The sequence below is a fragment of the Crinia signifera genome, chromosome 2, assembly GCF_055691185.1.
Source record: "Crinia signifera chromosome 2, ASM5569118v1, whole genome shotgun sequence".
NCBI classification, from domain to species: domain Eukaryota; kingdom Metazoa; phylum Chordata; class Amphibia; order Anura; family Myobatrachidae; genus Crinia; species Crinia signifera.
In genome coordinates this window covers 144,640,356-144,668,285 of record NC_139218.1, presented here as the reverse complement: position 1 = coordinate 144,668,285, position 27,930 = coordinate 144,640,356, and the positions used below count along the sequence as shown (strand labels likewise).

Sequence of the window (27,930 nt, the reverse complement as noted above, 5' to 3'; positions counted from 1 at the left end):
TAATGATATATTAATTATCAATATTAAAATGATCCTTAATAGGTACTGGCAATGTTCATTTATACCAGCGCAGTCATTTTCTCTTTTTTTTCTGTATATTTTGGGGAGTGACACCCCCAGTTATTGTACTGCAGCTTCACACAGCAACTCTAACCTCTGCCCTCCATTAGATAACTCGGTTATCTATTACTTCTCTCAGGGGGTGGTATACAGCCTTAATGATCGCATATGGCTATGCTACTGTGAGCAGCTTAACATGTGCGATCCGAGCTGAATCAGGCAGTTGATATGGGACACTAGCCTGGGAAAGGAAAGGTGGAAGATTCGTGAGCTATGGACCCAAGGAGCCCAGATGAAGAACTGAGAGGGTGGGTGTGCAGAAGAAATCAAAAAACTTTTCTGTTTTAAATTCTGTTGTTACAATCCTATATAATAAAAGGCTACACTGCTAAACACTAAAGTGTTGTGCATGCCAGCGGCCACTAGATGGCACCTGACAGAGCAATTCAAGATTTGCTCTGTTTGGGTGCTGACATTACTGTTATGTTCTGTCATTTTGACATGCTGGTAACTGGTCATTAGGTCATTAGGTTGACAGGCCTTAGGTCGACACCTGAAAAAGGTCAACATGCAAAAGGTCAATGAAATCAAAAGGTAGTCATAAGCATTAGGCTGACATTGTGAAGGTCAACAGTCAAAAGGTCGACATGGGGTTTTACACTTTTTTTTTGAGCCGACATGTGCCAACAAGCGGTATTTCATGCATGACGGGAGAATATAATATAATAGTGTGCCAAGCATAGCGAGGTGCACTTTTTCAGTGTCCCTGTTGACATTCAGGACAAAAAAAGTGAAAAACCCATGTCAACCATTTGACTGTAGACCTCCCCAATGTTGACCTAATGCTTGTGTCAACATTTTGACCCTGTCGACCTTAGGCATGTTGATCTTCAGTGGTCGACCCAATGTATGTCAACCTTAATTTAGTCAACCCAATGACCCATTCTATGGTAACAAGCCTGAGATAACCGGTAGCCATTGGTTTAAGCACTCTCTCCTTTCTCAAACACCTCTTTTGTTTTGCAGGAATTAGTTACATTTTCAGATGGATTTGTCATGAGTAAATCTGTTCATTTTAAAAGTAACCAAAAATGATCAAAAAGCTTTGAAACCGCCCTTTAGTAGATTCCCCCCTTAATATTTGTCCAGAAATGACTCATTGCCCCACTTACTGTATGTGATTAATGACACAAAACTGAGCACCAGCAGATGGTTTGAAAGAAAAACGCAAAATATAGTAAAACGACACAAATAAAACTTTTTCCCGTTCACAGCAAACTAAACTTAAATCAATGCACAAGTAGAAAACACGGTGTGATTTTAGCAATAATCTCAGATTATGCGGTCGTTAAGCGACCATATCCCCATGTGTACGGGGCGCGCTCCCGCGACCAGTCCTTGGGTGGTCATTAGTTGGAGGAGCATGCTGTTTTTCTGCCTCTTCCCCTGGCAGTGTCTCATTTTCATCAGCGACCATCTCTGTTCCCTGATGAAAACAGGACTCCGAGCAATATATTGCTGCTCAGCAATAGACAGTATTGCTCCATGTGTATGGAGCTTTATTCAGCATAGTGTACAGTACAGTGAGCACCTCTACTACTGTACATCTCTTAATAGTAGATTCCCCACTTTTGGTGGATTTACACCAGGTATTTTAAAATCTTCCCTACTTGTGCAGAAATGACTTATGTATATAACGGTAAACACGCACTCATGTCAGCAGATGTCTAACACCCACATTGCTTTCTCGTGCGCTCATATGCTTTACAGAGCCCAGATAACTATTGAATTAACTTTTTTAATTTCACAAGAACTAAATAAACTAAATGCACCCTCTAATAGCTTTCAGATGTTATCCATTGAGAAGGGGATTTTTTGTGTCATATAAATGTGTCCACATACATCTAGCCTCCTAGTTAGTCATTCCCTGACAAGACCAGACTTGGTCGTTCTGAACAACTTTTTCTATCACAATGCTTTTTATTCACAGTGTTGATTATCAGGCATATTTTGCCTTTGGGATGTCTCTCTTCATGGTCCAGCAATAGTCAGCCAGCATTCTAGAACTTTATTTGCCTTGGTACCGCTTCCCATGGCTATCACTGACAGCCCCAAGATAGTTGTGTTGATAGTTACCTGTATATATTGATGTATATGTAATTCTAATCACTTTATGAATTCTAAAATGCAATAGAGTCACTATTCATAAAAATCCAGTTGACTGTATTATTGGATCACTGCTTTCAGAGCTTTAACTTAAGACCCTCCCTGGTCTCCAACTTCTCTAACGCTAAAGCTGTGGGCTATCGATTTTCACTATGTAGTGAAAAAAGCAAGCAAGTTAGTGCAAGTCGCATCTTGTTTGCCTACACCCTATCCTGATTGGATCCCGATGCGCAGACTCGCAGCATCTAAAGTAGAAATAGACCGTGCAGAACAGTCTATTTCTACTATCTTGGGACGAGGGCCATTCTGCTCAATGCTCAATTTTTGTGATGTTCCAACAATTGATGGTCATATGGTACTGTCATCTATACTTGTACCGATGTTTTTTGTAAAAAATTCCCTGTTTCTTTTTTTAAATAAAAAAAAACTATTTTGGATAAATAAACTAAAAATTGAACAATTTTCAGTGGTTTGGAGGAAAAATTGTCTGTTCAGTGGTTAGATTATAAAAAAAAAAAACCACGATTGACCAGCTAATAACAAATACAGGTTGAGTATCCCTTATCCGGATATCTTTATCCAAATTATTCCGAAAACCATAGTTTCTGAAATGTACTTTTTTTTTTTTTTTTTTGCTAAAAGCTCTACTGGGGACATCTGTAACTGCCACTTCTGGGGACATGATATGTAACTGTAAGAAAATGATTGCTTGGCATTTTAATTCAGTACACAAACTTTGGGGGTGATTCAACACAATAGTGGGGCGTCAGCACATGCGCAAGTGCATATTTTGCACATGTGAAGACCCGGCAACGAACGGCTTTGGATGGGGAACACAGCGGCTGGAATGGGGCTCGCCATTGGAAACACCCAGCATTTTATGGGCATCCCCATGAAAATGCTGGGCGTTCAATGGGAAGGCAGGAGGGCCGATGCCTGCTGGGGCAGCCAGCTGATGTCACAGGTCGTCAGCCGTCCGCCCCGTCTTCGGCATAGCGTTCATAAATAAAAGTCAGTTTAGACTGACTTTTATTTGCGATAGCAGGAGAAATCATTCAATGGTCGGCGACTATCGACTAGCAGCTACATGCGAGGGGATATGTGGGCAAACACATCCCCTCACATGGTACCAAGTGGATTTGGCGGGGGGGGGCCATCAGCGGGGCAGCTTTAAGCCGCTCGGTAGGCAGCGAACACCCGCTGCTTACCGAGCAGTGTTGAATCATTTATTTCATGTTTTGAAACATTGTTTCATGCACAAATAATATATATTTGTGTATATTTCATGTGTTTTTGTGTTCACACATGGGTTCCGTCCTCAAGATACCTCATTGAAATATAAAAATATTCAGAAATAGGGAATAATCCATTATCCAAAATGCTTCTGATCCTGAGCATTGTGGATAATTGAAACTCAATCTGTAACAGAATAAAGCTGTAGCTCCTTTAAAAAACAATAACAAAGCTTGAACCCAATGCTTACAACACAGCTAGCATAGCCAATTCCTCCAAGTCGAGGGCAAATGTAATTCCACACTCCGATGCTACCCCTGCGAATTCTCTGCCCCACGGCCAATTCAAGGAAGAAGAGAGGAATGCCAATTAAAATGAGCAAGATCAGGTAGGGGACCATGTAGGCTCCTAGGGAAATAAAAAGTAATTTCAGAATCCTACTATAAGTGAGAGCTTTAAAGTCCAAAGGAAGAAAAATAAAAATGTTACTAAAACAAAAATAAAAGGACAATAACAAATAGGCATTTAAGTATTTATTTAAGGCACTATTTTCCTTCATTCACAAAGACCTATACAGTTAATGTAATCATATTTTGTGTTTATATAATATCCATAATACAGGGTGATTCAAAAGTCGCAGTACACCCCGTTGTTTCAAAAACTGTGCAGGAAATGGGAAAACTGCATACGTAAGATATGGTAAAGTATATGGTATATACAGATGCAGCGCCTCTATTCTTGCCGGCGGCTGGCGATTCTATTCAGCCACCGCAAGAAGGGGATGCTCGACCCACCAACCTCTCCACTGCCTCCCCGCCGCTCCCCAGTCGCTGCTTACACACTGCCCCCACGCATCCCAGTCACTCGGATGTACTATGACTTTTGAATCACCCTGAATATAGTCATTATTGTATATTTTTCACTGTGCATGGTCTGAGCTGTAATTTGACATTCTCACACAGGTAAGGTTCAATGAGGGCATGTCAATGGGATGCGGTTAATTTCCCGGCGGTCGGGATCCCGGCGGTCGGAATCCCGACACTGGAATCCCGACCGCCGAAATCCCGAAACTTTCTCCCTCCGTGGGTGTCCACGACACCCATGGAGGGAGAATAAAATAGCGTGCCGAGCGTAGCGAGGCTCCGGGCCCGCTGCGTGGCGAGCGCAGCGAGCCCGCAAGGGGGGGCGATCCATGTCCCCCCCTTGTCGGGATTTCGGCGGTCGGGATTCCAGTGTCGGGATTCCGACCGCCGGGATCCCGACCGCCGGGAAATCATATCGGATCCATGTCAATGCAACTGCTAGGTATGCAGGGTAGAATGTAAGCCAATATGTGCTGGCTGTATTGCATATGGGAAAATTAACACTTAATACATGCACACTGTAGCTCCCATAATATTCATATAATATTCATATATTGATAGCCATCATGTTATTATGTAAAATCTAAATGATATTATAAAGGTAGCATATAATTTAATCTTATTTTATTCTTATTTAATTTAATTTGATGTTACAACAAAAAACTTCTCCCTTAGCAGTGTGGAAAGCAGTTATGTAAACAAAAGCTAATATATGTATGTATGTATGTAAGTATTTATGTATGTATGTATGTATGTATGTATGTGGTTGTGTATTGATAGATCTACCGTGTCTAGACAGACAGTCAGTAGGTCGACAGCAAAATCTTGATATGCAATAGATTGACAGGGTAAAAATGTTGACAATCAAAAGTTTGACATTCAAAAAGTCGACATGAGTTTTTCACATTTTTTGTTGGTGTCAATGTGGACCATCACTTAGTGTAACGATTACCCTCGCAGGGCTCACTTTGCTTGCCATGCTTCGGGGCACTATTATCATCAGCTGCTTTGCAGCATTGGGAGCAATGACCTACTGCCCTGGACACACATATAACAGGAAGCCACACATGCTGCTAATCAGCCAAACCCTGATCACATCAGTTTAGGAAATCTGGATTGGATATCATTTTCTTGCTGCTGCTGCTTTAAAACCTGGACTGGAACTTCCAAATTAATCTCATGTGGAAATATGCTGTCCCTGCTTACTATGTATGTATGTATGTATATGTACAGTATATATAGCCAGATTTTTTTGTGGCATGGATTAGGCAGGAAACAATCCTAAAAGATTCTAGTAAATAGACATAATAGATCCCACATCACCCAGCAAAGTGGTTTTGAGTGATATAACTGGACAGCGACATTCATGCTGCATCTGTCTTTCCTCCACATCCCAAAGGTGCTTTATATAGGATAAAGATCCACCGTCTTTATCCAATATAGGTGCACTCTACTTGATGTCATGTTTGTGAAACTAGCTAGAGCTAATGGGCCTTATTCTAGTTCACACGCAACAGTGCGAAATTCGCAGTTGTGTGTGGATGTCACACTGCCCACACAGCCGCCTGCACAGCCGCCTGCCCCCCCCCCCTTGCATAAACATCCATTTGCAGCCAAATCATTTGCCAACGATCTAATGATTTGAAAGGTGCACACAAAACTAAGACACTCTCTGGTTAAACCCCCATTGCCAACATATCGCTGGGTACACTGTGTAGTGTGTATCCGACTTTACTCCTAAGGCTGATTTCACACACTCCGGCTGCTGCCGGACGGTGAAATCCCGCACGGCCAGGGAGCCGTGCCGCACTCAGCAGATTACAATGGTGGGGATGGCTACAGCCCGGCAGCTGTCCCTTCTAGTGATGGGATCCGGCTGCAGCCGTGCAGCCGGGTCGTGGCCGTCCCGTGTGAATGGACACAATAGTGTCCATTCACAACTAATGTGTGCGGCACGGCTCCCTGGCCGTGCGGGATTTCACCGTCCGGCAGCAGCCGGAGTGTGTGAAACCAGCCTAAGAGAGAAAGCAAAGCTCCTGGAAAGGCACCAATTTGTGGGCAAAGCACATGATACAGTGAAGCAATTATGCCCGATCTACATGCTGACATGAATATCCCAGCCTGTCATTTCCTTTACTATATTTTTTTTCTCTTCCACTATTTCATTTGTTGCCAATTAGTACTTCTTCAGGGCTGTCTTACCACTCAGCAATACTCTGACATCCTGAGGTCAGTACAATGTGTTCAAAATTACACTTTGGTTCCACATTACTGCAATTACCATCACTGGATGATGTCCACACTGCCATGATAGCAATAATGTAGTCGCTGGCACTAGCTATGGAGACCCAGCCCCAAACAGTTAAGCTTTTAAAAATGTGGAAAATCCGGCTGTAGTCTGTAATTAGTTTGACTTATATCACATAGGGTGGTATCCAATTAGCCATGGGAAATGACTGCACCTAATGGAACCCCCTGTGGGATATCCAAATAGCCCCAATAGCCGACACTTATCACGAAGGCATAACCCAATAACCAGTCCTAGGAGATTTTTTTTTTGGTGCGGAAACTTCTTCTAGATCCCATGTGTTAGCTTCTGAAAATAGGAAATTTTTTGTCTGAAATAAATTGTCTATAATTGGATAGCCCAATAATATATACTCGTCTAAAATCACAATGTTAGACAAATCTTTTCGGCTGAACAACTAGCATGACTATTAGGATAATCCCCACCGTATGCAGGAGAATTGTGGTGAGTAATTCCAGATGCTCGGCCTATCCCAATCTCTCAGATTTTTTTTTTCATTTTTATCAGAGCAGCATAAATGAGAGCTGTGTGTGTTTTTTTTTACTTATTCATACTTTAATACCCCTTTCACACTGCACTTGTTAAATGGTATATTGCCATTTTTTTCCCATTTCAAAACGTTTAAGGTTGGAGTAGGAAAGCACCAGAGTTGATTTACCCGTTAAAGATAACCGGTATTTCAAAACGTTTAAAAAGCAGAGTCCTACACGTTTCAGAGCCGTTTTTTATGCAGTGAGGTTGACTGATGTGAATATACTTAAACGGTATTTAAAACGGTGATCTACTGCAATGTGAAGGCTCAGACCCATTTTAAATACCATTTAAAAATACTGGTTTGTAAAAAGTTTTGGCAGTGTGAAAGTATCAGTGGACTACAATTGGGAATGGAAAGTGTGCAGAGCACAGCAGTAGCAGAGTGAGGTACCTGCCTAAATGTACAGCAAATGAAGTGAGTCATACAAGGTTATGCGGTACACTTATATCATGTCAACCTTTTTAATGTGTTGACAATTTCCATGATGACCTTTTGCTTGTTGACTTTTCCTCATGTCGACATTGTGCATGTCAACCTTTTGGGGTTGACCTAGACACCATTGATTAAATTACTGGTGACTATATGATCCACACCCATTAGCTCAGAAAGTGCTCAGAAAGGAATTGTAAAAGGGTGTACACAAGGTGAGGCAGGAGATTTTGACTAAGTCAAAATCTCCTAGAATGTTAGTCAAAATCTCCCAGTTTTTCTCCTGCTTAGTCAATATTGTCTAGTATAGACTGCTTAGCATAGTTTGACTGTGCAGGCAAGGACAATTTTGACTAAGCAATTTTGAGAGAGATTTTGTCTAGATGCACTAGAGATTTTGACTAAGTGATTTTGTCTAAGTAATGATAGTCTATGATCTAGTCAATATTGCCTCACCTGCACAGTCAATCTATACTAAGCAATCTATGCTAGACAATTTTGACTAAGCAGGAGAAAAATACAGATGGAGCAGGCTCCATCTTTGCAGGGGCTGGCGATTCTATCACCAGCCCCGCCAGCGGCCAGCTCTCACCAGGGGCTCGCACGTAGGGGACGCTCACGTGCGCCCCGTGGCTACAGAGCTGGCTCCGGCACCCGCTGCCTCCCCCGGTGTCCCTCGTCACCCCACCATCCCCCCTATCCCTGCCCGTCTCCCTGAAAAGGAGATGGGCAGGTTGCCACCGCGGCGCCATCCTGAAACTGGGACGCGCATGCGTGTGAGACACACCCGCGTCCCAGTCAGATGGAGTGCCTCTGCACCGGTGATCGCCAGCGCAGGCATGCTGGCAATCCCCGGCCAAGGAACAGAGGCGCTCCATCTGTGGGGAGATTTTGGCTAACCTTCTAGCAGATTTTGACTATCTAGTCAAAATCTCCCTACAAAATCTCACCGTGTGTACACCCCTATAGACTATCATTGCTTAGCCAAAATCTCTTGTGCATCTTGTCAAAATTGCTTAGCCAAAATTGGCCATTAGGCAATATCTCAGTATGGTGGCCAGGTAAGTGAACATGGAGGGTAAGCATGTGGAAGATATTATAATAAATTTGAGTTAATTAAGTATTATGATAATTAGAGACTAAAAATGTATATAAAAAAAGTATGATTATAGATGAGGTGGTATGTAAGTAATTTGTCAATGCAGTCCTCCAAGGTGGAGCCTCCTTTAAACTGAATTTAATATTTTGTAGAATTTCATATAGTTTAGAATGAATATTTTGCTTTGGATGAGAAGCTTGACCTTTCCCACAGACTGCAAAAATGTGATTACAAACCAGCAGTATGATAAGCCTATTGATCCCTGCTATGTGATTTTTGCAGAGCTGAAAGTAATAGGAATGTAGCCTTTAGCTGGAGGATCATTTAAAACCATAACCAAAAAGTGGTGGTTATTCCATCAGAACCAGACCTCGTACAAGTTAAGACACTACATACCCAGGACTGTCTTAACATATGATTGAGAACAGACCCTTGTTTTGTGCTAATAGTTATTTAAATGACTACTAGAAAAGGCTGCCTTACTTACAAAATCCCCTGTTCGATGGGGGATGGGGAAAACTTGGAGAACACTTGCAAGATGGCGCCAGGAATACCCTGTTTGCTATTTTCAAGTGTCTTAAATACCAGAAAGAACATCAATGTTGTCTGGAATATTGCCACCATTGTTTGAAAAATAGACTTTTTAATAAATATTTGAAATATACGGACTTCTTGTATATGCTTTTGAGAAAAGTAAACTTTTAAGGCTTCATTGATCTAATTGCAAGATCAACACAGGGGACGCCATCTTTCTTACAATTGTACATACATACATACACACACACACACACACACACACACATAAATAACAATTAAAATAGAAGTTGCTTTATATAATATAGTTACTAAAAACATTCCAAAATAAATATGTCAGCTTTCTGCTATATGACAAATCCATGCACGCTGTAATGCAGCCTAATGTTACCGCTTGTTGGTGTTGTGTTTTCCTTGTTTTTATGACCTTATTCCACCGAGCTGTGAATTTATCAATAACTGTTTTTATCCGAGGACTCATCCACATACAATATACATGCATGACAACAAACATGCTGTGGAAGTATACTAGATATACATTTTTAACATATTTCCTTGTACTTTTATTCACTACACTTTTATAAATACAATGCACAGAATGAGAACTATATTTGCTTTGTTAATATCTTAGAAAACAATGGTGGAAACAAGTCCAGAAGGAACCATTCATTCAGTTTTTAATATTTTTCTCCAATGTTAATTAGTGGCTACAAAACACAATAAAATCAAATAAATGTGACTAATCCCTGATGGTTTCTAATAGTGTAGAGGTGCTGGCTGTTTCCATAGTGAATCAAGCTACAATCTGTGTGCACTGTGAATCTGTGTCCTTTCTTGTGGATTCAGCACAATATCTCATTCATTCTTTCAAATCTTTTTTTCGAATTACTGCTAAATTTCACAAAGCGTTCAGTTGCGAAGCAATATATATATATATATATATATATATATATAGATATATATATATATAGATATATATATATCTATATATATATATATATATATATATAGACTTGGGAGGTCCCGGCACTCACTATGAGTTGTACAGATACAGGTCCCGGTGCCTTCCGCTGACAGGCTTGTCCACAGACCCCGTCTGTCACAATATGTACGGTATTCGGCGGCACTCTGTAAAATGAATAAGACAGAACGCCAGATGACGCCAACGTTTCAATGCTTTATGGCATTCGTCGTCAGTGCCGCCGAATACCGTACATATATATATCCAGAGTCCAAATCAGGGGGGGAGCCAGACCTGTCTGAAGGTACTTTAGTGGTAAGTTTTCTGCATGTAGGGGGAGATTCTCTAAGGTAAAAATGCGGTAAAAACCCCGTTATCGGGCTTTTTACCGCATCTCGGGATGCTCTAAGTATCCCCCGCCGGGTTACCGCGGCGGGGGGGCATCGCCAGAAAAATCTGGCGATGCCCCATAGAAGCCAATGGGCTTCTAACGCGAACCCACTGCCGCCCGTACGGACCCCCGCCGCCCCGCATCGCCCCCTCACCTGTGTCCAGGCAGCACAGAGCTATGCTGCCCGGACCTGTGACCTCCTCCCTGCACTGATCCTCTTCCAGGTGCAGGGAGGAAGAGAGCCCGGCGCAGCAGCGCCGGGTGTGGGAGGGAGGAGCCGCCGGGACCTGCTGGGACCTTGCGACTCTCACCGCAAAGGACAGCTCTTAACGCAAGAGCTGTCCTTTGCTATAATTATCGCATATGTTAGAACATATGCGATAATTATGATTGCGATGGGCGGCGAAGGGGGGCGGAGCTGGGCGGCGAGTTTTAGAGAATCTCCCCCGTAGTTTGTTGTCTGTACCTGATGAAGGGGGTCATACCCCGAAAGCTCGTATTTTAATACAGACTTGTGTTTTTCATCATACTGCATCCTGAGTGCTGCTTCTTTGGATGTCTATATATATATATATATATATATATATATATATATATATATCATGCAAAATAGTAGGAGTATACCTTTATATTAGAAAATATCTAAAAAGCAGGCATGGTTAGGGGTGTGGTAACTCTACCCAAAGTGATTTCTGACATTCAACACAAATTATATAAAATACTCAATCTTAAATTTGCTGTGGTTTCCCGCTACCTATCACTCTGTGCTTCAAGCAGTGTAGTACAACATATATAGGACCACTACTTTCCAGTGTTTTAATTAATGACTAAAGGTGCCAGATCGATTTATTTACATTTAAAATGATCGGCCTATGGACTAAATTCAGGTTTGATGGACTGTCTTTTGCATGGGAATCCTACAATTCATGGGTTGCTGACCTGAATTTTAATGCAGATGAATAGCAAAAAGCAGGTTCTACAGCCAACAACAACGCTTTCTTTGAAGTATTTTCACTATAAGGCAAATAAATCACATGCCATAAGATAGGAATACACTGATTACCTGTCGGCCGCGTCATAGAGAAAAGTAACACAGGATAGTACTATCCGCCTACAACAGCAACCAACAGCCATTTATACCAACTATAACAATTGTGTAGAAGAAAGAGGTTGTACTGGATGAACGTACAGAAAGAAGTAGTTAAATCATCACCCGTGCACTTATCCAGTATAACCTTTGTTCTACACAATTGTTATATTCTCCTTGTTGTTTTGGGCAGCACCCAGATCAGGCTTGCCTACCCTCCCTGAATGGCCGGGAGCCTCCCGAAATCAGGTCCTTCTCCCAGCTCCCCGGGAAGGTGGGCAAGTCTCAAGCTTTCTGGTGATAGCTCCCGCTCCCCCCTTGCCCGCTGATTTAATTACCGTAAATCGTGGGTTCGCGGTGAGGGGGCAGGGCTTCAATGACGTGATTGCGGCATTTTGCGGCATTTAAGCCCTGTCCCCTCTCCGCGGCCCGCAAATCACTGCGTTTTCCGGCATGGGGGCAGGGCCAAGTGATGTCAGCCTTGACCCCGCCCCCCTGAAACTTAAAGATGGCAAGTATGACCCAGATTAATGAATACCTTTAACAATTAATATAGTGCCAATACCTGATTCAATAATATCAGAATATAAATTGCATGTATATACCCTCGTCTTTCCATTCTTACCAACTAACAAGACTTCCTACTATTGGTGCTGAAATGATAGGCGAGGGAACATATCATGATCAGATAGTGATCGGATCGTACATCTCGCTGAAGCGAAGATGGGCAGTGAAAGTGCTCCCCACTGCCGTGTTAATGGGGACACGCGTGTGTGTGAGATGCTTGCGTGTCCCCGTCAGATGGAGCGCCTCTCCGCCGGCTTTCGCCAGCACAGGGAATCTGGCGATTCCCAGTGCTGACTGAGAGGCACTTCATCTATATGCAGATTTTGTGCTTCAACAGATCCTGCGATCATCAAATGATTGTCTCACAATTTGCTTACGATCACAATTGTACTGGTGTGTGCCCTACATTAGGGACCAAGTTTACATTCACAGCAATTAGATATCCAGGGATTACTCACCTCCAGACATAAGATTACCAAACAATCCAGAGTAATAACAGAGGGGTGGTAACAAAGTGGACAATTTAGTGATGTATTTATCAATTTATGCAGAGAGAGAAATAGAACACTAACCAATCAGATCCTGTAATTTTTTAAATCACAGCCTGTAAAATGAGAGATAGAAGCGGATTGGTTAGAGCTCTATACATATCTACTTTAATCTTCTCCATGTCTTGAACTATACCCCTTAAATTTGTATCCTTGTCAAGATAATTTAGATACCAGGTACCACAAAATATTTTGTTCTTACCTCCACCATTTTTCTGGCACAGATATGGAAATCGCCAAACATTGCCCAGACCCACCGAATATCCGATTTGTGCAAGTATGTACTGTAGCTTGCTGTTCCATGCTGGTCTGTCCTCTACCTCTATACCTTCTTCCACCTGCTTTCCTTTAAATTCATCTCCCGCTACATTTAGGGCACTTGCTTTATGATCTACTGGCTCTTCGTGGGCCAACAGGTCAGCAACTGATTCTGTGACATTTTGGTTGTGCTCTCGCTGAGTCACTTTACTCTGTTTAGGCATTTGGAGAACAGTCGGTTGCTGGATATAGGAAGAGGCTGTAACAGAGATATCAATCCAGCACAAAGAAGCTATTTAATGCTGGCTCCCATGCAAAAGAGATCTGAAAAAAAAAATGCATTTAATGTCATTCAGCTGATCTATCACATTTTATGCAAATTAGGTTAAAGCAAATTGGGTGTGATACTGGTATTTTATAACTACAGTAGTGTGCTACAATAAAATGGAAGCATATTATAATCGGGATGGGGCAATATATATTGTATACAAGTGGAGTATGCCATGGGCACCTAGAAGAAAAGGGAATGGGATCATTTGTCAGACTGCATTTAGGTCTACAAGCATTAGGTCTACACCATTAGGTCGACTTGCATTTAGGTCGACCTGACTGAAGGTCGACAGGGTCATTAGGTCGACAAGGTCATTAGGTCGACAGGTATAAGGTCGACAAGGTCATTAGGTCGACAGTGAAAATGTCGACATGGGTTTGTTTTTTTTAACCCCTTCATGACAGAGCCAGTTTGTGCCTTCATGACAGAGCCCTTTTTTTCAAATCTGACATGTCTCACTTAAGTGGGGATAACTTTTTTTTGCTTTTACTTATCCCAGTGATTTTGAGATTGTTTTCTCGTGACACATTGTACTTCAAGTTAGTGGTAAATTTTGGTCGATACAGTCTGTGTTTTTTTGTGAAAAATACCAAAATATCGTGAAAAAATGGAAAATTTAGCAATATGCAAAATGTTAAATTTTCTGCTTGTGAGACAAATAATCATACCACTCAAAATAGTTAATAACTAACATAGACCATATGTCTACTTTATGTTGCCATCATTATTTCAACCCCCTTTTCATTTTTTTGGACACTAGGAGGCTTCAAATATGACTAGCAAATTCTCAAATTTTCAAGAAAATTTCAAACACTGATTTTTTTAGGGACCAGTTCAGTTCTGATGTGACTTTGAGGGACTTGTATGTGAGACACCCCCATAAATGATGCCATTTCAAAAACTGCACCCCTCACAGTATTCAAAACAGCATTTTGGAAGTTTGTTAACCCTTTAGGTGTTTCACAGGAATTAAAACAAAGTGTAGGTGAAATTTCAAAATTTCTTTTTTTTTGCAGAGTTTCAATTTTAATACATTTTTCTAACAAATACAGTAGATTTTACTAGAGAAATGTGACTAAAAAATGATTCCCCCAATTCTTGTGTTTTCAAAAATATCCTATATGTGGCCCTAGTGTGCACGTTGACCAAACCACAGGCTTCATAATAGAAGGAGCACCTACTTGATTTTGGAGCCTCCTTTTTATGAGATTTTTTTTTAGGCACCATGTAGGTTTCTAGGCACCATAAGTGCTAAAAGTTAGGAACCTTCCCCACAAGTCACCCCATTTTGCAATCTACACCCCTCAGGGAATTCATCTAGGGGTATAGTGTACATTTCAAACCCCCAGGGGTTTCACCAATTTTGGTACAACTGGGATGTGAAAATGGAAAATTACATTTTTTTACACAAACATGCAGTTCTGGCTCAAAATTTTTCATTTTCACAAGGAATGAAGGAGACAAAGCACCCCAAAATCTCTGCCCCAATTTCTCCCGAGTACGGCAATGCCTCACATGTGACCAAAAAATACCAGTGGGGCGCATGGCAGGACTCAGAAGGGAAGGAGTGATTTTTGGATTTGGCAGCACAGATTTTGGTGGAATGAATGGTGGGTGCCATGTTGCATTAGCAAGACTCCCAAAGCACCAATACAGTGGAACCCCCCCACAAGTCACCCCATTTTGCAAAGTACACCCCTCAGGGAATTCATCTAGGGGTATAGTGTACATTTCAAACCCCCAGGGGTTTCACCAATTTTGATACAACTGGGATGTGAAAATGGAAAATTACATTTTTTTACACAAACATGCAGTTATGGCTCAAAATTTTTCATTTTCACAAGGAATGAAGGAGACAAAGCACCCCAAAATCTGTGCCCCAATTTCTCCCGAGTACGGCAATGCCTCACATGTGACCAAAAAATACCAGTTGGGTGCATGGCAGGACTCAGAAGGGAAGGAGTGATTTTTGGATTTTGCAGCACAGATTTTGGTGGAATGAATGGTGGGTGCTATGTTGCACCAATACAGTGGAACCCCCCCACAAGTCACCCCATTTTGCAAAGTACACCCCTCAGGGAATTCATCTAGGGGTATAGTGTACATTTTAAACCCCCAGGGGTTTCACCAATTTTGGTACAACTGGGATGTGAAAATGGAAAATTAAATTTTTTTACACAAACATGCAGTTCTGGCTCAAAATTTTTCATTTTCACAAGGAATGAAGGAGACAAAGCACCCCAAAATCTGTGCCCCAATTTCTCCCGAGTACGGCAATGCCTCACATGTGACCAAAAAATACCAGTGGGGCGCATGGCAGGACTCAGAAGGGAAGGAGTGATTTTTGGATTTGGCAGCACAGATTTTGGTGGAATGAATGGTGGGTGCCATGTTGCATTAGCAAGACTCCCAAAGCACCAATACAGTGGAACCCCCCCACAAGTCACCCCATTTTGCAAAGTACACCCCTCAGGGAATTCATCTAGGGGTATAGTGTACATTTCAAACCCCCAGGGGTTTCACCAATTTTGATACAACTGGGCAGTGAAAATGAAAAATTACATTTTTTTACACAAAAATGCAGTTCTGGCTCAAAATTTTTCATTTTCACATGAAATGAAGGAGACAAAGCACCCCAAAATCTGTGCCCCAATTTCTCCCGAGTACGGCAATGCCTCACATGTGACCAAAAAATACCAGTGGGGCGCATGGCAGGACTCAGAAGGGAAGGAGTGATTTTTGGATTTGGCAGCACAGATTTTGGTGGAATGAATGGTGGGTGCCATGTTGCATTAGCAAGACTCCCAAAGCACCAATACAGTGGAACCCCCCCACAAGTCACCCCATTTTGCAAAGTACACCCCTCAGGGAATTCATCTAGGGGTATAATGTACATTTCAAACCCCCAGGGGTTTCACCAATTTTGATACAACTGGGCAGTGAAAATGAAAAATTACATTTTTTTACACAAAAATGCAGTTCTGGCTCAAAATTTTTCATTTTCACAAGGAATGAAGGAGACAAAGCACCCCAAAATCTGTGCCCCAATTTCTCCCGAGTACGGCAATGCCTCACATGTGACCAAAAAATACCAGTTGGGCGCATGGCAGGACTCAGAAGGGAAGGAGTGATTTTTGGATTTGGCAGCACAGATTTTGGTGGAATGAATGGTGGGTGCCATGTTGCATTAGCAAGACTCCCAAAGCACCAATAGAGTGGAACCCCCCCACAAGTCACCCCATTTTGCAAAGTACACCCCTCAGGGAATTCATCTAGGGGTATAGTGTACATTTCAAACCCCCAGGGGTTTCACCAATTTTGATACAACTGGGCAGTGAAAATGAAAAATTACATTTTTTTACACAAAAATGCAGTTCTGGCTCAAAATTTTTCATTTTCACAAGGAATGAAGGAGACAAAGCACCCCAAAATCTGTGCCCCAATTTCTCCCGAGTACGGCAATGCCTCACATGTGACCAAAAAATACCAGTTGGGCGCATGGCAGGACTCAGAAGGGAAGGAGTGATTTTTGGATTTGGCAGCACAGATTTTGGTGGAATGAATGGTGGGTGCCATGTTGCATTAGCAAGACTCCCAAAGCACCAATAGAGTGGAACCCCCCCACAAGTCACCCCATTTTGCAAAGTACACCCCTCAGGGAATTCATCTAGGGGTATAGTGTACATTTCAAACCCCCAGGGGTTTCACCAATTTTGATACAACTGGGCAGTGAAAATGAAAAATTACATTTTTTTACACAAAAATGCAGTTCTGGCTCAAAATTTTTCATTTTCACAAGGAATGAAGGAGACAAAGCACCCCAAAATCTGTGCCCCAATTTCTCCCGAGTACGGCAATGCCTCACATGTGACCAAAAAATACCAGTTGGGCGCATGGCAGGACTCAGAAGGGAAGGAGTGATTTTTGGATTTGGCAGCACATATTTTGGTGGAATGAATGGTGGGTGCTATGTTGCATTACCAATACAGTGGAACCCCCCCACAAGTGACCCCATTTTGCAAACTACACCCCTCAGGGAATTCATCTAGGGGTATAGTGTACATTTCAAACCCCCAGGGGTTTCACCAATTTTGGTACAACTGGGCTGTGAAAATGAAAAATTACATTTTTTTACACAAAAATGCAGTTCTGGCTCAAAATTTTTCATTTTCACAAGGAATGAAGGAGACAAAGCACCCCAAAATCTGTGCCCCAATTTCTCCCGAGTACGGCAATGCCTCACATGTGACCAAAAAATACCAGTTGGGCGCATGGCAGGACTCAGAAGGGAAGGAGTGATTTTTGGATTTTGCAGCACAGATTTTGGTGGAATGAATGGTGGGTGCTATGTTGCATTACCAATACAGTGGAACCCCCCCACAAGTGACCCCATTTTGCAAACTACACCCCTCAGGGAATTCATCTAGGGGTATAGTGTACATTTCAAACCCCCAGGGGTTTCACCAATTTTGGTACAACTGGGCTGTGAAAATGAAAAATTACATTTTTTTACACAAAAATGTACTTCTGGCTCAAAATTTTTCATTTTCACAAGGAATGAAGGAGACAAAGCACCCCAAAATCTGTGCCCCCATTTCTCCCGAGTACGGCAATGCCTCACATGTGACCAAAAAATACCAGTTGGGTGCATGGCAGGACTCAGAAGGGAAGGAGTGATTTTTGGATTTTGCAGCTCAGATTCTGGTGGAATGAATGGTGGGTGCTATGTGGCATTAGCAAGACCCCCGATGCACGGTGAAATGATGAACCTAATAATCCATCGATGTGTGGTATATTTTGAAACACTCCTTTATACATAGGCCGGGTTTGTCGGGGCAAGTTTCACAGTGGAAAATAGTTTCCTTTCTTATTCCCTTTTTATAGCAAACTTTGCACCTTTTTTGTGTCCTGCCCTTTCTTGCAGTGGAGGGGATTTCGTTGGGAAAATGCTGCCCTGGTACAATACGGGGGCCAGTACTAGAAGTACTGGGGCCCTCTGCCTGCTGGTTCCCAAATATTAGGCCCTTTATGACTTCCTCTTGAAAGTGCATAAATGTCCCCCTCTGGCCGGTAGAACGGAATAGCACGTAAGCGTTATACAGTGCCATCTGGATGATATACACGGCCAGCTTCTTGTACCAGATATTTGTTTTCCGCAGGGCACTGTACGGCTTCAGTACCTGATCTGAAAGATCCACTCCGCCCATGTACTTATTGTAATCTAGGATACAATTTGGTTTTGAGGTGTGGGTACTGGTACCTCGTACAGGGATGGAGGTGGTACTGTCTCCATGAATTGTTGTCAGTATAAGGACATCCCTCTTGTCCTTATATTTGACCAACAACATATTTTCGGTGCATATTCCCCTGCTTTCACCCCTTCTCATTACTTGGGCAATGTGCGTTTTGGGGAGGCCTCTTTGGTTCTTGCGCACAGTACCGCAAGCTGCTGTACCTCTTGAACCAAGGGCCTTAAACAGGGGGATGCTGGTGTAAAAGTTATCCACATAGAGGTGATAACCCTTATCCAGGAAGGGGTGCATTAAATCCCAGACAATTTTGCCACTAACACCTACGAGGGAGGGGGGGCATTCTGGCGGTTCAATTCTTGAATCCTTCCCTTCATATACCCTAAACTTGTGGGTGTACCCTGTGGTGCTTTCACACAGCTTATACATTTTTATGCCATACCTTGCCCTCTTACTGGGAAGGTACTGGCGGAATTTAACCCTTCCTTTAAAATGTATAAGGGACTCGTCAATACAAATACATTTTTCAGGGATGTATAGCTCTGCAAATTTGGCACTGAAATGATCAATGACCGGCCTGACTTTGAATAGCCGGTCAAAGGTGGGATCATCTCTGGGTGGGCACTGTGCATTATCGGTGTAATGTATAAATTTATGGATTGCCTCAAAACGAGTCCGAGTCATGGCCATACGGTAAAATGGGGTGCTGTACAGAACATCTGTACTCCAATATTGCCTAATTTGTGGCTTTTTTACTATGCCCATATGAAACACCAGACCCCAAAACGTCATCATCTCTACTGCATCTACAGGGGTCCACCTAGCAAATGATGACGTGGGGTTTTGAGCAATAAACTGCTGGGCATATAAATTAGTTTGGTCCACCATTAAATTTATAAAATCATCAGAGAAAAATAATTTGAAAAAGTCAATTTCTCTGAGACCTGTGGAATCAAATTGGATTCCTGGCATGGCCAAAAACTCAGGAACCTGGGGCTCAAAATTGTCTGGTGGTGGGGTCCATACGAGATCAATTATTGGGGGGGGGGGGTCTCAGCTGCTCTACGGGGGCGTCTTTGAGGGGGTCCCTCATCACCAGAGGAGGAAGAGGAGCTTAAGACGAATCCTTCAAATTCCCCGCTTGCCTCACTGGCTGTGTCAGAATCAGAGGCAAGCATGGCATATGCCTCCTCCACTGAATACATTCTTCTGGATGACTGGGATGACATTTGGGATGACATTTTTATTTTTGTGTTACTGGTAGTGAAATGTTTCAACACGTGTATAGTGTAGGGGGGGGTACAAACTTTATTTCAACCCGGGGGGTATGTAGTGTGTTGTGTGTATGTAGTGCAGAACAAAAAAAATACTTTATACAAAAAAAAAAAAATGAAGGGGTTAAAAAAAAAAAAATTGAAGGGGTTAAAAAAAAAAAATTGAAGGGGTTAAAAAAAAAAAAAAAAAAGGTCCTGCACCAAAAATTGAGCACAGATGTTGGTCAGTAACGTCTGTCACTGAACAGCGCTCAAAGGCAACAGGAATTTGATCAAAAAAAAAAAAAATAGATCAACCCTGTGCCGAAAAAGCTGATCAGTGATGTACGTCACTGATCAGCGCACAGTGGCCACAGGACACCCACAAAATCACAGTGTGTGTAAAAAAAAAATTAAAAAAAGACCACACAGCACCCACAAAAAAAAAAAAAAAGGTGATCAGTGATGCGACACTGATTACCAGTGAGGGGCAGCAGGTGCACAACCTTTGGTGCAACTGGCAGCAACTGACAGGTATATATAAAAAAAAAAAACCTCTGCACCCCCAAAAAGTTGCTGATCACCTCAGATATAGTGATCAGCACAAAAGGCGGGGGTAGCAGACACAAAATATACACTCTCTATCACTCTCTGTCACTATCTCTCTCTATCTATCACTATCTATCACTATCTATCACTATCTATCACACTGCAGCAGCAGCACTGACAGTTATATGTATAAAAAAAAACCTGCACCCCCAAAAAGGGGGGGTAGCAGACACAAAATATACACTCTCTATCACTCTCTGTCACTATCTCTCTCTATCTCTCTATCTCTCACTATCTATCACTATCTATCACTATGACACTGCAGCACTGACAGTTATATATATAAAAAAAAAACCTGCACCCCCAAAAAAGGGGGGGTAGCAGACACAAATCTCTCTATCTCTCACTATCTATTACTATCTATCACTATCTCTCACTATCTATCACTATCTATCACTATGACACTGCAGCAGCAGCGACAGTTATTTATATATAAAAAAACCCTGCACCCCCAAAAAGGGGGGGTAGCAGACACAAAATATAGCTCTCTCTGTCACTATCTCTCTATCTCTCTCTATCTCTCTCTCTCTATCTCTCTATCACACTGCAGCAGCAGCAGGAAGTCTCAGGAAGTCAGATCCAGGAAGCGTCCAGCACGCTACAAGCAGTGATCAAGTGATCAGGTAAGGTATTTGCAAGGATCAGGTAAGTATTAGCAAGGATCAGGTCAGTATCACGGCAGATAGGCACGGTGACCGCTCTGCACGCTACTCCAGACCGGAATGGCGTCTGCAGCGCAGTCACCGTTAGTTTAAATGTCGCGCCTTGGCTGTGATTGGTCCGTGGGTCCCACGGACCAATCACAGCCTTGGGGGCAGGTGGGGTGAGGGTGGGGTGAGGTGTCATCGTCACCGATGACCCCCTCATGCCCCCTGACGCCCGGCGGTGATTGACACCTGTGTTACCAAGCGTCTGATTCGCTGGTAACACAGGAAACCGCTGTGAATGGCTGTTCACACTGAACAGCCAATCACAGCGATCGCCGACGGGGGGGCGACATCGCAGCCCCCCCTGGGCATGCAGGGACATGTCTGCTGTCAGGGACAGCAGACATCGTCCCTCTGTCACTGCGTCTCGAGACGCAGTGACAGTTTAAAGACATGACGTATATATACGTCATGTGTCGGGAAGTACTTCCCGGCCATGACGTATATATACGTCAAATGTCGTGAAGGGGTTAAGTTTATTTTTTCCATTTTTTTTAAGCGTCGACACAGTCAACATAGCACCGCGTCCCCTGCTTCAGGCACACTATTTTATTCTCCCACCACGCCCTAGTGGATGGTAGGGCATGAAATACCGCCTGTCGGCACATGTCGACTCATAAAACAGTGAAATGACCCCATGTAGACCTTCCCCATGTCGACCTAATGACCATGTGGACCTTATAAAAGTCGACCTAATGACCCTGTCGACCTAATGACCATGTCGACCTAAGTCATGTCGACCTTTAGTCATGTCGACCTAAATGCATGTCTACCTAAATGCAGGTCGACCTTAATGCAGGTCGACCTAGTGGTGTAGACCTAAATGCTGTAGACAACATGACCATATCCCGAAGAAAAGAGTTCAGAGCAGAACACGCAAAGGGTTCAGCTTTTGAAGAATATCCACATAAGGAGACGGATTCTGTGTCACACTGCTGTGGCCACGTCAGCCATTCTGTGCAGTTGTTGCATGCTAGTATAAGCCCTCACCTTGGTGTATAAGTGTGCATCCAAATGCACAAGGGCTGGAAGCACTATGGGCCTGACTCAGCTAGTTTCGGATATGCAGGGGGCCCCCGGCCTCTCCTGTCAATCAGATAGAGGCATTCGCTGTTCGCAGGACCGGGGGTTGTATTGCTTCTGCGATCCAACCTGGATTTGCCCCATATGATGTGTGCTGTAGTGGGTTGTTAAAGGCCCCCGTCACCTACACATGCAGTTAAATTATTACTATATTGTTAATGACTGACGGGGAAATTTACTAAGATGGGAGTTCTATTTCACATGGGATGTTGCTATGGGCAACCAATCAGATACTATCTATTATCTTCTAGAAAGTGCTAAATAAATAAGTAGATTCTGATTGCAACCCATAGCAACATCCCATGTGAAATAGAACTCCCATCTTAGTAAATGTCCCCCTGAATGTTCAGTAGGCGCTGGGTGAAGTTGCTGAACAATATCCAGCCCATGAACTCACAATACATTTCAGAGTCAGTGCAGCTTAATGTGTCTTTTTAAGCACACATTGGGACACAAACAAAATCACCAATTTGTGTGACCATCTGCAATGCATCCGACTCAGCCCAAAGAGTGCAAAACTATGTTGCAAAGCAATGGGTGAAAATGCTATTTTTGATTTGCTGGCAGAGCTCAGCTAGGACACATCGCCATTTCAACTGTACAGTAAATCTATTCACACATTTAAAATTTGCTCCCTTGCAGCACAGATCACAACATGAAGGTTCAAAATTGTACCTTCTATCTTCATATATTGCTAAATTGATTCAGAGCTGTCAGCACATAAAAAAAAAGAATCTTATCACCGGGAACATCTATGGGCAGTATTCAATGTTCTGATGGCAAGCTATGACGGCGAGCGGTGCCGATAGGTCACTGTCAGAGTATTCAACTGCCTCCCCTTCACTAGCTGTTTCCACCTCACTGGTTCTTCTCAGAGAGGTGGAAATGCCGAGTGTGCCCATTAAAATGGTCGGGGCTTGCCACAAAATGAAGCTGACTCGCTGTTTAAGGGGATCCTTGCCGTCTTCTGACAGCGAGAATTCCGGGCAAACATTGAATACGACGAGGGGGTTGGACGGTAAGGATGGCTTCTCCTCTAATAAGCCATCATCGCAGTACAACCCCCCCTCACTGTGGCATTGAATACACCTCTATGTTGCAATGCAAGGGATGCAAACATATTTAAAATCAACAGGTGAAGCACCTGTTGATTTTAATCTGTTGGACTTCTTGAGGAGTTACCGGGTATCCTAAGCTCTTATCCAAGTTGGCTTTACACTTTGGTTCCTGGCTAATCCCCTGCCAAGATTTCATGCAATTGTTGCAATTGGGACACCACCTGCTCAACATTCAGGACATACGGATCGCATAATCATGAGGACGCCTCTTTGGTGAGGATTACATCTTTCCCTACAGCGGAACCTATTCCTGCAGGTTTTATGGACTCCCCTACAAAATTTCATCTACATTTGGGATCTACACCAGGGACTGTACCAATACAAAATCAGTAAGCCACCATCCTTCTATCAGTGGCACTCTGGTTAACAATATCACTACCTCACTAGTCCAACCATTAATATTGTGTATATTTATGTTTTTTTATTATATATATATATTTACTGTGACAGTCACTTATTGCTAATAATACATGTCTATATGTGTTTTAAATGTATGTGATTAATTAAAAATATTAATACTGTACTACCCAATTGATTCTATTTAGATTAAGTTAGCGCTCCACCACCCCTTCTTTTTTATATTTATTTTTACACTGCAATTTAGTTTTGCATTTGTACACAATCTAACTTACTTAAGCCACATACACACTAGCTTAGGGCTCGATACATTTCTTTAAAATCAAGGAGTTAGGATGAAAATTTAGGAGCCAGCTAACTTGGGATAGTGTGTGGTGAAGGTGCACCCTGAAAACGTACACACTTCATAATGCCCATTAAATATTCCACACACTGTAATGTCCATTACACATTATACCAAACATCGTAATGCTCATTACACATTATGCCACACACTGTAATGCCTATTATATACAATACCACATGCCATAATTACATATTATGCCACATACGTTCTGTTTTCCTACATACTTGTTGCTATGGGTTTCATGCTTAATGTCAGGGGTTAACATGCTCATTGCCAATAGGGTTAACATGCTCCGCCAGGTGGTTAACATGATCTGCTTGTTGCTATGGGGTTAACCTGCTTTACCAGGCAGTTAACCTGCTCTGCCAGGTGTTAACCTGCTCGGTGCCAAGGGTTACATGCTCTGTAAGTGATAAATGGCAGCCTCCACCCTGCTATTACCATCCGCAGTAACAGCAACAGTCGGGCAGATCGGTAGTCAACCCCCCCCCCCTATTTCAAAACTTGCACCAGATTGTGAGCCAATCGGAGTTCGGTTCGATGGTAAATCAGGAGCTACCACTGCCGCTCCTGATTGGCTCCTGAACAGCAAACTGCAATTGGCTTGCGATGCAGGCTCAAGTTTTGTTATAGCCGCACGATGGACCTGCTCTTGCCTCACACAGCCGGGGAGGTTGATGACCGCTTCGCCCGGCTGTTACTGCAAGCCCACCCAGCCACAACCATATTCTGCTTCCTCCCCAAAAAAATCTGGTCGCCAGGAAGCATCTATGGGCAGTATTCAATGTTCTGATGGCAAGCTATGACGGCGAGCGGTGCCGATAGGTCACTGTCAGAGTATTCAACTGCCTCCCCTTCACTAGCTGTTTCCACCTCACTGGTTCTTCTCAGAGAGGTGGAAATGCCGAGTGTGCCCATTAAAATGGTCGGGGCTTGCCACAAAATGAAGCTGACTCGCTGTTTAAGGGGATCCTTGCCGTCTTCTGACAGCGAGAATTCCGGGCAAACATTGAATACGACGAGGGGGTTGGACGGTAAGGATGGCTTCTCCTCTAATAAGCCATCATCGCAGTACAACCCCCCCTCACTGTGGCATTGAATACACCTCTATGTTGCAATGCAAGGGATGCAAACATATTTAAAATCAACAGGTGAAGCACCTGTTGATTTTAATCTGTTGGACTTCTTGAGGAGTTACCGGGTATCCTAAGCTCTTATCCAAGTTGGCTTTACACTTTGGTTCCTGGCTAATCCCCTGCCAAGATTTCATGCAATTGTTGCAATTGGGACACCACCTGCTCAACATTCAGGACATACGGATCGCATAATCATGAGGACGCCTCTTTGGTGAGGATTACATCTTTCCCTACAGCGGAACCTATTCCTGCAGGTTTTATGGACTCCCCTACAAAATTTCATCTACATTTGGGATCTACACCAGGGACTGTACCAATACAAAATCAGTAAGCCACCATCCTTCTATCAGTGGCACTCTGGTTAACAATATCACTACCTCACTAGTCCAACCATTAATATTGTGTATATTTATGTTTTTTTATTATATATATATTTTTACTGTGACAGTCACTTATTGCTAATAATACATGTCTATATGTGTTTTAAATGTATGTGATTAATTAAAAATATTAATACTGTACTACCCAATTGATTCTATTTAGATTAAGTTAGCGCTCCACCACCCCTTCTTTTTTATATTTATTTTTACACTGCAATTTAGTTTTGCATTTGTACACAATCTAACTTACTTAAGCCACATACACACTAGCTTAGGGCTCGATACATTTCTTTAAAATCAAGGAGTTAGGATGAAAATTTAGGAGCCAGCTAACTTGGGATAGTGTGTGGTGAAGGTGCACCCTGAAAACGTACACACTTCATAATGCCCATTAAATATTCCACACACTGTAATGTCCATTACACATTATACCAAACATCGTAATGCTCATTACACATTATGCCACACACTGTAATGCCTATTATATACAATACCACATGCCATAATTACATATTATGCCACATACGTTCTGTTTTCCTACATACTTGTTGCTATGGGTTTCATGCTTAATGTCAGGGGTTAACATGCTCATTGCCAATAGGGTTAACATGCTCCGCCAGGTGGTTAACATGCTCTGCTTGTTGCTATGGGGTTAACCTGCTTTACCAGGCAGTTAACCTGCTCTGCCAGGTGTTAACCTGCTCGGTGCCAAGGGTTACATGCTCTGTAAGTGATAAATGGCAGCCTCCACCCTGCTATTACCATCCGCAGTAACAGCAACAGTCGGGCAGATCGGTAGTCAACCCCCCCCCCCCTATTTCAAAACTTGCACCAGATTGTGAGCCAATCGGAGTTCGGTTCGATGGTAAATCAGGAGCTACCACTGCCGCTCCTGATTGGCTCCTGAACAGCAAACTGCAATTGGCTTGCGATGCAGGCTCAAGTTTTGTTATAGCCGCACGATGGACCTGCTCTTGCCTCACACAGCCGGGGAGGTTGATGACCGCTTCGCCCGGCTGTTACTGCAAGCCCACCCAGCCACAACCATATTCTGCTTCCTCCCCAAAAAAATCTGGTCGCCAGGAAGCAGAATGTGGACACCGTGGTGACCTGGCCACTGGGGTTTGTCAAGCCCTGCACTAGCTACTTAGCAGAACTGCCAATATAGTAACTACTGTATATCAAATTATATAACCCATACACACTGAATGATATTGTTTCATTATATAATTTAGTGACATTACCCGGTCCCCAGCCGTACATGAAGTCGCTGACAATATTGTCAGATTGAGCTGCCTGGAAGCATACAACGTTAATAATGTGATACACAATAAACAAGATTTTAAATGATATCACCCTGAAGGGCCAGAAGGATATTGAGTGTATACAGGCAGATTGCCCATGCCCACACCACGATGCGCCAATACTGTATATGTGTGTTGCACACCTGTCGCTATATGTCTGTGAACAACGATGTCAGTTGATTGTCAATTTGCAATCCATTCAATTATCTGCCAATCTGCGAATCTTTTCCTGTGATTGCGGCAATCAATCCCAGGAAAAGAGCCCAAATTGCAGGGGAATAACAGCACTTTTTGGGGTCGCATATAATACATCATATGCCTAGGACCATATACAATGTATTTTATGCATTCAAGCCGCCAGGGAGCTGCAGGCAGTTGCTGAGGTATTGCATGCAAGGCTGCATGCGATACCTCGAAGTAGTGTATGGGGGCCTTTAAACAGGGACGTGCAGTCAGGGGAGGCAGAGCCTCCCTCCTCCTCCTGCCGCTGCAGCCTGGGCCGGCTCTATCCCCTCCACCTGGTGGCATGGCTGACCTCCCTCCTCCCATTGCCAATGCTGCTGGATCCCAGGTAGACTTCTAAAGTAAGTAATGCTTCAGCCCTTTGTCACCACTGCCACTCTCTCCCATCCCCCACTGTCACTCTCCCCACTGTCATTCTACACCCATACCCCACTGTCAATCTCCCCATTATCACTCTCCCCCATCCCCCACTGTCACTCTACCCCCATCCCCCACTGTCACCCTCCCCCATCCTCCACTGTCACTCTCCCCGCTATCACTCTCCCCCATCCCCTGCTGTCACTCTCCCCCATCCCCCACTGTCACTCTCCCCACTGTCACTCTCCCCCATACCCTAACTGTCACTGTCCCAAATAACTCCTGCCTCACCTGACTCTAACCTCACCGCACTTCACTGCCTTTAACTCTCTTTTTGCATTTATGCACATAAATCATAAATGATTGTTACAGTAGATGTAGATGGTACTTTGGTGTATGTGGCCAGTACTACATAGAT

At 43.1% G+C, this 27,930-nt stretch overlaps 1 protein-coding gene across 2 annotated transcripts in view; it reads right to left on the bottom strand.

The window, feature by feature from the left end:
• The window catches only part of SLC6A17 (solute carrier family 6 member 17), an 82,776-nt gene that overhangs the window by 41,216 nt on the left and 13,630 nt on the right, over window positions 1-27,930 (bottom strand). For both annotated transcript variants that reach the window (XM_083173074.1, XM_083173073.1), the window contains exons 2-3: window positions 12,984-13,363; window positions 3,710-3,867 (exon numbers count right to left, since the gene is read on the bottom strand). In XM_083173074.1, coding sequence (XP_083029200.1) covers window positions 3,710-3,867; window positions 12,984-13,263 — 438 coding nt within the window. In that variant the 5' untranslated portion in view covers window positions 13,264-13,363. The remainder of the gene's footprint in view (window positions 1-3,709; window positions 3,868-12,983; window positions 13,364-27,930) is intronic.